General features: G+C 38.1%; 1 protein-coding gene across 1 annotated transcript in view; it reads left to right on the top strand.

Moving 5' to 3' along the window:
- MICU2 (mitochondrial calcium uptake 2) overlaps positions 1–12,764 on the top strand; it is a 134,628-nt gene that overhangs the window by 100,091 nt on the left and 21,773 nt on the right. Inside the window, exon 8 of the mRNA XM_070577860.1 lies at positions 1,537–1,634. Coding sequence (XP_070433961.1) covers positions 1,537–1,634 — 98 coding nt within the window. The remainder of the gene's footprint in view (positions 1–1,536; positions 1,635–12,764) is intronic.

Raw genomic sequence — 12,764 nt, 5'->3', positions numbered from 1 at the left:
TTAATATAAATAAAGGACTCATGGGGATATGTATTTGTTCCTTGAGTTTGTGTGTTCTTCTAGACTGGGTTTTTTGGGTCTTTTGCCTGATTTGTTCTCTTTCTATTTCTTGCTACAGTGCCTTTGCTTAGTTGTCATGACGTTTCTTTTGCTCGTGCTCATGCTTTGTCCAGACCTCCTCTTTGCTCTGATAGAGCATAAATGAAATTCTCCTTCATTCTCTTCCCAGCTTATCTGGAACAATTTATCTTTTTCCTTCTGAGCTGCACATATTGCATTTTGATCCCCTGTTCTGTAGACTAAAGGAGTCAGAGCAAGGGGAAAGAGAGTCCCCTAAATGTAGCCCTTGCTAAGTTCTGTTCACTCTTCTGTGATCCCATTAAATGTCCTGGATCACAGCCCTCTCCACCTCTCTAAGGTATACCCAACTCTATGGACTTCTGATTATTCCCTCAATTTAACCTAGTACCCTGAAAGATTCTAAGCCCTGGAAGCCCTCCCTCTGCTTCCATCCCACCAAGCTATATAGCAGCTTCTCTTGAGGTTTTTCCCTGGTTTATCCCAGGGCTGTCTTCTCACCCCACTAATCTACTTACAACTAAATTGAAGGTTTGATGAAGTTCTAATAATGTAATACAGTTATGCACCACATAATGACATTTCAGTCAAGGGCAGACCGCATATACAACTGTGGTCCCGTAAGATTCGTACTGTATAGTCTAGGTGTGTAGTAGGCTAAACCGTCTAGGTTTGTTGACGTGCACTCTTTGACCTTTGCACAACAACCAAATCACCTAACGATGCGTTTCTCGGGATGTATACCCATCATTAAGTGACACAAGACTGTAATCTCACCTGCTGCTGCTGTTTCTGAGAGGCAGGGTTAGGAGATGTGCCGGACCATCCAATACATGAATCTAGTGTTTCTTTCTCCAACTGCTCTTTTTCAAAATATTTGGTTTAATTTTGTACCTCCTTATGTTGTTTAGTTGCTGCTGATCATCTTTTTAACAGTTCTCTTTTGTTATTTTTGTTGTTTATTTTATTGGGGATTTGAAGGAGGAAGAATCTGCTTCACTCATTACCTTTAATAGAATTCTCACCAATTAATTTTATAATAAGGAAAAGCAAGTTTTTTTCAAGTATTTCTAACATTCAGCAAAAGCTCGAAGACTTTCCTGCTTTAATTCTTTCAGTCCTCCTTCATTAGAAAATGCCTAGAGATCACATTTTGAAATAACATTTATTTCTCTCTTCTAAGCTCTCTTTTTGGCCTGATTTAAGATTTTGTTTACTGCTTAAACCTATCTTAAGTATTTTGAGTATCTTAGCCCTCATTGTTTTTCTCCTGCGTGAGCAAAAAATGATTATAGAATGGTTATTCGAAATAACAGAATGGCCACCTCTCTTATTTCCACTTTTGTTGTTGTTGTTACAGGAATCTTTTGTGGATATTGTCCTGAGAGATCCAGGCTACAGGATCCATGTTTGTTCTTGGTTATAATTACTTGAAATTATTGTATCATTTTTTTATAGGAACCAAGAGTGAAAGAATCTGAAATTAACACAACCCTTCAGATACGTTTCTTTGGAAAAAGAGGAGAAAGAAAACTTCATTATAGAGAATTTCGAAGGTAAATGCAAATATTTTTATTCATTTAGGGAAATTTTAAAGGTAAGAAGTGAAGAAAACTGGATATTTGTTTCTCAGAACTACAGACCATAAAACTAAATACTATATATGGATCTATATAGTGTTTTGGGTTTTTTTGAGAACAAAACCTATGAAATATAAACCTAAGTTAGTCTTCTCAAAAATGTGTCTAACGTATTATGAAAAACAATATCTGTTTTCTAGAACACAAGAATTCTTTTTAGTAACTTAATGTTTGCAGCTAATATGCCCCTTGTAACAGTTAGTTCTTGATGTAAAACAAACCCACCCAACTTAACTTAGAACAATGACTATTTATTATTTCCATGAGTCTTTGGGTCAGTTGGGTGGTTCTCCAGATCAGGGCCCAGGTCAGCTCTTCTTGACTGGGCACCCTCATGCAGTTGTGGTCAGCTCGTGCATTGCCAGCAGCTGGCTCTTCTAAGATGGCCTCAGCTGGGACAACTCAACTATGCTCCATGTGGCCTCTGATTCTCCAGCACAAGGCTTGGCAAATTTTTTCTGTAAAGGGCCAGATAGTAAATATGATCTCTGTCACAGCTGCTCAACTCTGCTGTTAGAGGGTGACAGCCATGAACACTGCATGTTGATATGTTAACACATAATAAGTATGTCCATGTTCCAATAAAACTTGACACTAATGCTCATTTTAAGTAACTTGTTTGCCCTCCCTAAGCTCATTTATTTACCTGTAAAATGAGAATAATACTTACATTACATAATATTGTAAACATTAAAATGTATTGTCCTGTTTACCTTCTCCCCAATAAGAATACCTCCACGCAAAATGAGACAGTGTGCCTCTCCACTAACCAAAGTCTTAAAACAAATGTCAAAAGCAGTACAGAAGGGTGGGGAAAAAAACACTAATTTGGGAGGCAGGAGAATGCATCTTGTTCAACTCAATGCAATTAAATAAAGATTTGTTGAGCCCATCCTGTGTCCTGCTCTGTGCCATACCCTGCATCAGGTACTAGGGCTAGTCTCTTCTGGGGACTGTCTGGTAAACATGCAGAGAAAACATTTAAATGCATTGTAGTCAGTGCTATCACAGATGTTTAGGGGTTTTGGTAACACAGAAGATCACTTAGTGTATCTGGTTGGGAGGTTGGAAGTAAGTGATCAGAGAAGGCTTTCTGGAGGAAATGGCACCTAAGGCGAATCTTGACAGCTGAGCAGGAATTCACCAGGCAAAAATGGTTTGAGCAGGGAGGCATTTGAGAGAAAGAGAACAACATGAGAAAAGACATAGAGGCGTGGAAACATATGGTTGCAGTTGGGTCTAGGTAGAGTAGTAAGCATTAGGTGGTGTGGTAAGAGGTGAGAACAGAGGCTGGAGAAGAGTTTACTCACTGTAGATGATTCTGTATGGCGTAAGATCAAGCTTGAATTAACGCAATGAAAGAGGCCCCGAAGAACAATACCTGAAGGGTACCTCATCACATGTGCCCGTCGTTCTGGCAGCAGAGTAAAGGATAGATTTTATAAGAGAGGAGACCATTGTAATATTCCAGATAAAAATGGTAAGAGCCCTGAACTAGTGTAGTGACAATAAGGATTTTGAAGTGGGAGAGTTTTCCAGACAGAGGAGATAATATAAATTGTAGGGCTTAGTGATTGATTGCATTTGAGGAAGGAAGAATAGCTGAAGCCCTAGGTTTCTGAGTTATATCCCAGTCCCAATTTTCCCAGTAGCTAAACTCCAGTGAGTCATTTAACCTCTCGAGAGCTTTTCCCGACAAAATTTAAAACATGCCTCTTCTTGTATACTTGAAAAATAATTCTCAACATTTCTTAAAGTTTCAAAATAAAGTATCATAGTTTAAAACAAGACAAGCAGTTATCATATTGATTGTGTTTGTGCAAACTGCAACCATACAGATACTAATACACCACCCCCTTCACTTTTAAGAGTCCCTAAATTAGTTAATTTTTAGAAGTTGCTTTTAACTTTAATTTTCCTAAAAGGGAATAATTTCACTTAGACTTCTTATTTTAAACTTTTTTTAAGTTTCTGTAAATAATAGACCCTGAGAAATGTGTCATGCCATCGTGCAATTAAAAAGATCCAATTAACAAAAACTGCTTTACATGCAATTTTTCAAGAACTTGTCTCTTGGATAGAGCAGAGTCCCCCTAAAGTTAAAATTACAGTTATACTGGGCTAGAATTTGATGGTCATAAAATTTTGGATGTCATAAAGTAAGAGAAAAGAGCTTGTATGCATATAATGTTTTTAAAAACTTTTCACCAACATACTGGCCAAAGTAACCATTGAAGTGCCACAAAAACTGTTTCAGTGTGTGTTCTCTGGAGCTTTTAGTTTGTTTTTATGGGCGTGTAATGTGTAACCCTTGCTTATAAAAAGAGATGTTCACCTTTGCTGTCCTTCAGCTCAGCTGCCTGCTTACAGCTTCACTGATAAAGAGGTGTTCTTATAAGATGCAGCTTATTAGCCTCAAGGAAAGGCAAGGAAGGTAACACAAAGGTACAGCTTTTGTGCTAGCTAATGATGGCATTTGCTTGTAAATGTTATTCTCATTTAGAGAAACAATATTATATTTTGACAAAAACATATTTATAATTTAGACAGACCTGGGTTCAAAGGCTGAACTACACAGTTTACTAAGTGTAATTTGATGAACAAATACTTTAACCTGAATCTCAGGTCTCTGTTTCTTCATCTGTGAAATAGTTTGATGATACCCACTTAATAAGGTTGTAAATGAGTTTATATAAGATATATCAATGTATTTATAATTATATGTAGTTAGGGATTATATAAATGTTAGTAATTATGTTGATTTATATCTAATTTCTTATTCCAAATAGGTGTCTAGTTGTGAATAGGCATCATAATTATAATATAAACACTAATATCAGAAGTAGATAACAAAGATGAACAAAAGAAAAACAACAGTAGAATCATAAAATGGAGCCAGGAATTAGCTAGCACACAAAATGCAAACCATGAGATTTCTATACATTTGCTAAGAATAAACCACAAATTTGACTCTGAGCTTTCTGACAGACAGTATGAAGAGGGATACATGACCAGGTACACAATTCACTGTGTCCCTAAGTTAAAGCTCACTGATTCTGCGTAAGAGGAGGACATTTATTCCCCATCATACAGCCAGAAGGAAATTTTCCCATGAGTCTTCATAGAAAGAACACTATGTAATGCAGAGAATTATATCCTTAATAATCATAGTAAGACCAGTGTCAAATTTCACAGATTGTTCTCTAAAACATCCTTCAGCAGAGAATAACTAAAATCACAATTTTAAGCACGGGGACATACTTCACTTCGGCTTCTAAAATTCAGCTTGTTTTTCTTTAAAACCGCTTTACACTTGGGGCCAGCCTAGTGGCATAGCAGTTAAGTGCACATGTTCTGCTTTAGCAGCCTGGGGTTCACCGGTTCGGATCCCAGGTGCGGACATGGCACCACTTGGCAAGCCATGCTGTGGTAGGTGTCCCACATATAAAGTAGAGGAAGATGGGCATGGATGTTAGCTCAGGGCCAGTCTTCCTCAGCAAAAAGAGGAGGATTGGCAGTAGATGTTAGCTCAGAGCTAATCCTCCAAAAAAAAAAAAACCAAAAAACCACTTTACACTTTAATAAGCAATTAGAAGTACTAACAAGTACCAAAAGTTTAGAAGTGAGATAGCCATATACAAGGGAAAGAGCACTGGACTTGGGGTACAAATAAGTTTAAATCCTAGTTCTGCTATTTAATACAGGCATACCTTCTTTTATTGCTCTTTGCTTTATTGTGCTTCACAGATACAGTTATACGCCACGTAACGACATTTCAGTCAGTGACGAACCACATATACAATGGTGGTATAAGATTAGTACCATCATGCCTAGGTGTGTAGTAGGCTATGCCATCTAGGTTTGTGTAAGTATACTCTATGATGTTCTTGGAATGACAGAATTTCCTAAGGACACATCTCTCAGAACGTATCTGCCATTAAACGACACATGACTGCGTTGTTCTTTGTACAAATTAAAGATTTGTGGCAGTCTTGTGTCGAGCAAGTCTATCGGTGCCATTTTTTCAACAGCATTTGCTCACTTTGTGTCTCTGTGTCACATTTTGGTAATTCTCGCAATATTTCAAACTTTTTCTTTATTGTATTTGTTATGGTGACCTGTGATCAGTAATCTTTGATGTTACTGTTGTAATTGTTTGGAAACACCACAAACCACACCCATGTATGATGACAAACTTAAAGCGATAAATGTTGTATGCATTCTGACCGCTCCACCAACTAGCCATTTCCCCATCTCTCGACCTCTCTTCAGGCATCCCTATTCCCTGAGACATGACAATATTGAAATTAGGCCAATTAATAACCCTACAGTGGCCTCTAAGTGTTCAAGAGAAAAGAAGAGTCACACATCTCATGTTAAATCAACAGCTAGAAATGATTAAGCTTAGTGAGGAAGGCGTGTCAAAAGCTGACATAGGTCAAAAGCTAGGCTTCTTGCGCCAACTAGCCAAGTTGTAAATGCAAAGGAAAAGTGCTACTCCAGTGAACACATAAATAATAAGAAAGTGAAACAGCCTTATGGCTGATACAGAGAAAGGGGTCTGGATAGAGCAAACCAGCCACAACATTCCCTTCAGCCAAAGCCTAATCCAGAGCAAGGCCCTAACTCTCTTCTGTTCTCTGAAGGCTGAGGGAGGTAAGGAAGCTGCAGAAGAAAAGTTTGAAGCCAGCAGAGGTTGGTTCATGAGGTTTAAGGAAAGAAGCGTCTCCATAACATAGCAGTGCAAGGTGAAGCAGCAGGTGCTGATGTAGACGCTGCAGCAAGTTATCCAGAAGATCTAGCTAAGATCATTCATGAAGGCGGCTACACTAAACAGCAGAGTTTCAGCGTAGACGAAACAGCCTCATATCGGAAGAAGATGCCATGTAGGACTTTCATAGCTAGAGAGGAGAAGTCAATGCCTGGCTTCAAAGGACAGGCTGATTCTCTTGTTAGGGGCTAATGCAGCTGGTGACTTTAAGTTGAAGGCAGTGCTCATTTACCATTCCCCAAATCCCAGAGCCCTTAAGAATTATGCTAAATCTACTCTGCCTGTGCTATGTAAATGGAACAGCAAAGCCTGAATGATAGCACATCTGTTTCCAACACGGTTTACTGAATATCTTAAGCCCACTGTTTACACCTACTGCTTGTAAAAAAGAAGATTCCTTTCGAAATGTTACTGTTCGTTGACAATGCACCTGGTCACCCAAGAGCTCTGATGGAGATGTACAATGAGATTAATGTTGTTTTCATGCCTGCGAAAACAATATCCATTCTATATAGCCCATGGATCAAGGAATGATTTTGATTTTAAGTCTTATTATTTAAGAAATACGTTTCATAAGGCTATAGCTGCCATAGATAGTGATTCCTCCAGTGGATCTGGGCAAAGTAAATTGAAAATCTTTTGGAAAGAATTCACCATTCTAGGTGCCATTAAGAACATTTATGATTCATGGGATGAGGTCAAAATATCAACCTTAACAGGAGTTTGGAAGAGGTTGATTCCAGCCCTCGTGGATGACTTTGAGAGGTTCAAGATTTCAGTGGAGGAAGTAACTGCAGATGTGATGGAAATAGCAAAAGAACTAGAATTAGAAGGGGAGCCGGAAGATGTGACTGAATTGCTGCAATCTCATAATAAAACTCTAACAGATGAGGAGTTGCTTCTTGGGAAGGAGCAAAGAAAGTGGTTTCTTGAAATGGAATCAACTCCTTGTGAAGGTGCTGTGAAGGTTGTTTAAATGACAACAAAGCTTTTAGAATATTACATAAACTTAGTTGATAAAGCAGTGGCAGAGTTTGAGAGAGTTGACTCCAATTTTGAAAGAAGTTCTACTGTGAGTAAAATTCTATCAAACAGCATCTCATGCTACAAAGAAATCGTCTGTGAAAGGAAGAGTCAGTCAGTGTGACGAACTTTCATGTTGTCTTAGTTTAAGAAATTGCCACAGCCACCCCAGCCTGCAGCGGCCACCACTCTAATTTGTCAACAGCCATCAGCATTGAGACAAGACTCTCCAACAGCAAAAAGTTTATTACTCACTGAAGGCTCAGATGATGGTTAGCATTTCTTTTAGCAATAAAATATTTTTTAATTAAGGTATGTGCATTGTTTTTTCATACATAATACTGTTACACACTTAATAGACAACAGTATAGTGTCAACTATATGCACTGGGAAACCAAAATATTTGTGAGACTCACTTTATTGTGATAATTGCTTTATTGCGGTGGTCTGGAACCAAACTCGCAGTATCTCCAACGTGTATGCCTTTAGCAGTATGGTCTTAGGCAAATCGCGTGCCTTCTTTTAGTCTTTAAAAATTTACGTTTGTCCTGCCTGTTTTACAGTGTTGTGAGTAAATCTAAAAGTAAGCTATAAAACCATAAGTTATAGTAATCTAGTAAAAGAAAACAGGAAATCTCTAATTCATGCAAGTATCTTTCTTCCCAATCTTTATTCTGTTCTTTCTGCTTTCGTTTACATTATTTTCGGTCCCCCATCCGAAAAGTCTGAGCTTGATTTGAGAATTAAATGAGACACTCTATATCAGAGTACACAGAACGTAACACATGCGTGGTATACATGCAGAATATGCGCCAAACTCATAGTAACTTATTTTCAGAGGCTCGAGCAGCTTGTTTTCCAGCTACCAGATCTCTCTCCTTAGGGAGTTACCGTTCTCTGGTTTTTTTCTCGGTTTGCATTTCCCCAGCTCTCTCGCTTAAGGTAGCTTGAAATATCCTCAATCTCTTTCCCAGAAGGCTCCTCAATTCAACATCTAAAAAAACTTCAAAACCAAAATAAAAGTATGGCATTCTCATTGTCTTTTTTCCCCCAAGGACGGACTGCTTTAAAATTCAGCTAGGAGAATTTTTTAAGTTAGAACAGAAAACTAGACCCCACTTTTATTTTTCATCAGAGATGGCAAGCTCTTTTCAATTTTGTTACCAATTTTTTCATTTTAAAATTCAGTAGTAGTTCGTAGTCACTTAAGACAAAATATTGAGAATTCACATGAATTTAATGAAGGATCCCTAGTCCTTATAAGTTTTCTGGAAATATGCTAGTAATGTAATTAAACTTATCAAGAAATCCAAAGTTATAAAGCAAAAACTATATATATAGCAAAAGATATTGCTATCAAATTTAACCAGTCAATATTCCATTTTTCATGCATTATTAATTATAGAAATTTAAGTAAATTTAAATTCTTCATTTACACAAAAAAACTAAGACATATCTGGAACAGAAACGTTTCTTAGTAAGTATAGACTTTGCACTAAGAAATAATTATTTAAAAAATCTGTTTTGCACTCCGGTAAAACAATAATTTTGTTCAAATCTCCAAGTTGAATTTTACTTTACAAAATATTGATGTTTTTATTTAACCTTTAACCCTAGCAAAAAATTTCCCCCATCAGAGGACATGAGAAGAAACACCATCTTGCCATCTGTTTTCTGCCCTAAATTTTGATTACAGACTGACTGATAATATGAATATTCAGTGCTAAATAGCTTCATCCTGTGGTGCTGCCAATACACAATGAATTTAGTCTAAGTTAGAAAAAATTCTGAGAATTATTTTAAGTTTGCTGTCGTTCCTTAGAATATTTTAATTGATGTAATGTAGATAGACAATACGTTAACTACCTGCTCTGTCCAGGTAGTTAATTTTCTTAATTTCCCAATTAGGAAAAGAATCCATATTTGCAAAATTGGTAAGACTTATCAACCCAGCGTTGTCTGAACCCATAATTACTAAATAGGTAAAATAATATGTATGAAGGTAAGAGAAGACGTGGCAAATTCAAAAACTAGAAGTTCGTTGTGACTTAAGCAGAAATTTAAAGGGGAGACTGGCAAGAGAGAAAGGTGGAAAGGTAAACATAGGCAGAATTATGAAGGTTTTTGATACCTTGATGAGAACAGTGGAGAGCCATCGGAGCTTTTTAAACAGGAGAGTAAGGTGATTGTCAGATTCAGCAGATTAGCTGAGGAAGTCAAACAAAAGGCAAGGAGATCTGTTAGAGGCTGTTGTATTAATAAAGGAGAGATGATGGTGATTACAGCAAGGTGGTGGCCACGAAAATAAAGAGGAGGGGCAGAGTCCACGGGATTGTTTAGGAGAAGGAAATTATTATTTGGTAACTGATTGGATGAAGAGAGAGGGAGAAATCAAAGATAACGTCTGGTTTTTGACTGGAGCCACTGAGTGCTGTGATACCTATTCACTGAGCTGGAGAACACAAGTAAGAGCGAACTGAGGCAAGAAAATGATGAACAGAGCTTACACACTGTCAGTGGAGGCAGAAGCCAGAGTGCAGCAGGCTGAGGAGTGAGTGAGGTATGAGTAGAAAAAGAAATACAGATAACTCTTTCAAGAAGATTGACTACAAAAGGAAGAGAGGGGGCAATAGCAGGAGAGGAGTGTGAGAAAGTTTTCCCCACATGTTTAAACGATGATGTAAAGAGGAAAAGACTGAATACAGAAGTCAATGGGAATAACCACAGGAGCAGGGTCCCTGCAAAGGAGGAAATACGGGGATGTAGATGGAATGCAGAGTATAGCTAGATAAGTTAGCCATCAACAGGAAAAGGGACTTCGTTTTCCTGGGTGCTGTTACATTTCTGGAGTGATAGCAAGAAAATGAGAGAATTTCCTAAATAATGATTTCCAGTTTCCCTGAGAAGTTGGGGCAAGGTCATCTTCTGAGGACAAATAAAAAACCAGTGAGATGAATTTGTAGAGTGCGAAGGAGTTGAAATAGCCACTGTGTGAAATAAAAAGAGAGTTTTCTAGGCCAGCAGAAGGGTGTCTGGAACGGTTGAGAACACGATTGAAGGCGTAGACCATGAATTTATGCTAGTACCTCTATGTGCAGTTATTGTATGGTTTTCTTCAAGTTACACCTAAAGAAGGCCTTCAGCAGCCTAAGGGAGCTGAAGATGTGGTCAAGAGAGCAGCCAAAGCAGCTGAGAGTGGAGTCTGGGCTTGAGTAAGGATGAATAGGAAAAGATAGTTATGTCCATCCTCAGGGCCATCAAGCTACTGTGTTGAGTGCTTACTGTGTGCCTGGCATTTGTCTCAGTATTTTACATGTATTACTTCACCTGTCCTTACAGAATGAGATAGGCTTCCCTTTTTGTAACTGGGATTTTATGACACTGGTCCAGGGTCATATACCTTGGAAACTGAAGAGGTGTTATTCAGACCCAGGTTTGTCTTGCAAGGTTTAAGTAGTCACAAAGTTTCTGAGCAAGTTAATCTCGCAGTTCCCTGACAGGTGGTTTGGTGCCCTGAGTGAGCTTTCAAGGAAGTGGTGCTGGATCAGGTGACCAGAGGGACAGACATGTAGGTAGATACTGCCACGTGTCAAGAGAAACATCACTTAAGAGGGGAGCATGTGGATAAATGTGTGGTTTGTTTGAGGTTGTTTTTACTTTTACAACTAGTTAAAGATTTCCAACTGAAGTACCACTTAACCATCTAAATAAAAAGTAAATTATAATTTAAGTTCTGTCTCCTGGAATTTTGGTGTTTATTCATTGATATGAAATCAACAGGTAATTCAATTGTGAAAATTCAGTTCTTTGTCAGCATATATATAGTTCAGGGAAAAAAAATGTTGATAATGAGGCAGCTGTTAATGGCATTTACCCACTCTGCATCAGTACCTCTTTGTTTTATTATGTCTTTCCTGGGTTTTTTTTCCTCTTCTCTCCTACTTTATTTGGGGCCTTTTCTTTTGCATTTCTTTTAAACTCTAATGGTTACCCTTAAAAATAGTGACCAGAAATAATCCCTGAGTTTATTTCCATGTGGTACATTTGACCTCTTTTTTTCTTTCTTTCTTTTTTTTTGGTGAGGAAGATTGGTCCTGGACTAACATCTGTGCCAATCTTCCTCTACTGTTTGTAAGTGGGACGCTGCTGCAGTGTGGCCCAGTGAGGAGTGCACAGGTCCACACCCAGGATCTGAACCTGCAAACCCCAGGCTGCTGAAGCAGAACACATGGACCCAACCACCACACCACTGGGCTGGCCCCTTAACCTCATTTTTTATTCCAATAAATGTTTAAAACTGAAAATAATTCTGCAATTTAAGATATATTAGGGAAATGGTTAGAAAGGGAATAAAATTAGTCTCAAGTTTCTCATCAGGAAAAGTTAGAATGATATTGCTACTGATGTACTTTTTAGGACTGGAATTTTTTTAAAGTGTGAAATACCAATTACTTGTTGAAAATGTTCTAAATTCACGAAGAGTTTCTATAAATTCAAAGATGTCTATAAGCAGTGGTGTCCTGGTAAATATATTTAACAGTCAACTCTGAAGAAGAACACCCCTGATTTGTAGCATTTGCCAATTAGTAGTGTAAATAGTCTCCTAAGCCAGCTTCAAGCTGCCGGGCGTGAAGTAGAGGTGAGAAGACACGCACAATGGACTCGCACAGCTGGTCTGAGCAGCTTCAGTATGCCTTGGCCTAAAAACCCCAGATAAGGAAAAGCAGATTTTTCCCATTGTTTCCAATTAATCCACTAATTTTTAAACTATATAATGTGTTCAGAATGCATTTGGTGGCCTTACATACTATACATTCTTTAATTCATGTATTTATGTCCAATATCATGTTCCAAATTTTCATGTCATAGCACAATCTGTAATTTTAGACTTAGATTGTCGTCATAAAATATACTTATGTTCTTCAAACCTATAATTAGTTAAGTATAGTATAATTAGTTAAGACGAAAGTAGCTTAAACTAGACAATGTACAGATGGTTCCCTGAATTACGATGGTTCAACTTAGAATTTTTCGACTTACAATGGTGCTAAAGTGATAACACGTTGAGTAGAAACTGTGCTTTGAATTTTGAACTTTGGTCTTTTCCCGGCCTGGTGATGTGCTGTGCAATCCTCTCTCCTGATGCTGGGCAGCAGCAGCGAGCTGCAGCTCCCGGTCAGCCCCGCGATCACAAGGGTAAACTGCCAAAATGCTGACAACCTTCTGTACCCAGACAGCCACTCTGTCACTTT

The sequence above is a fragment of the Equus przewalskii genome, chromosome 16 (genome assembly GCF_037783145.1).
Source record: "Equus przewalskii isolate Varuska chromosome 16, EquPr2, whole genome shotgun sequence".
Taxonomy (NCBI): domain Eukaryota; kingdom Metazoa; phylum Chordata; class Mammalia; order Perissodactyla; family Equidae; genus Equus; species Equus przewalskii.
Note: the sequence above shows the minus strand (reverse complement) of the source record. Positions and strands in the feature narration are given on the sequence as shown.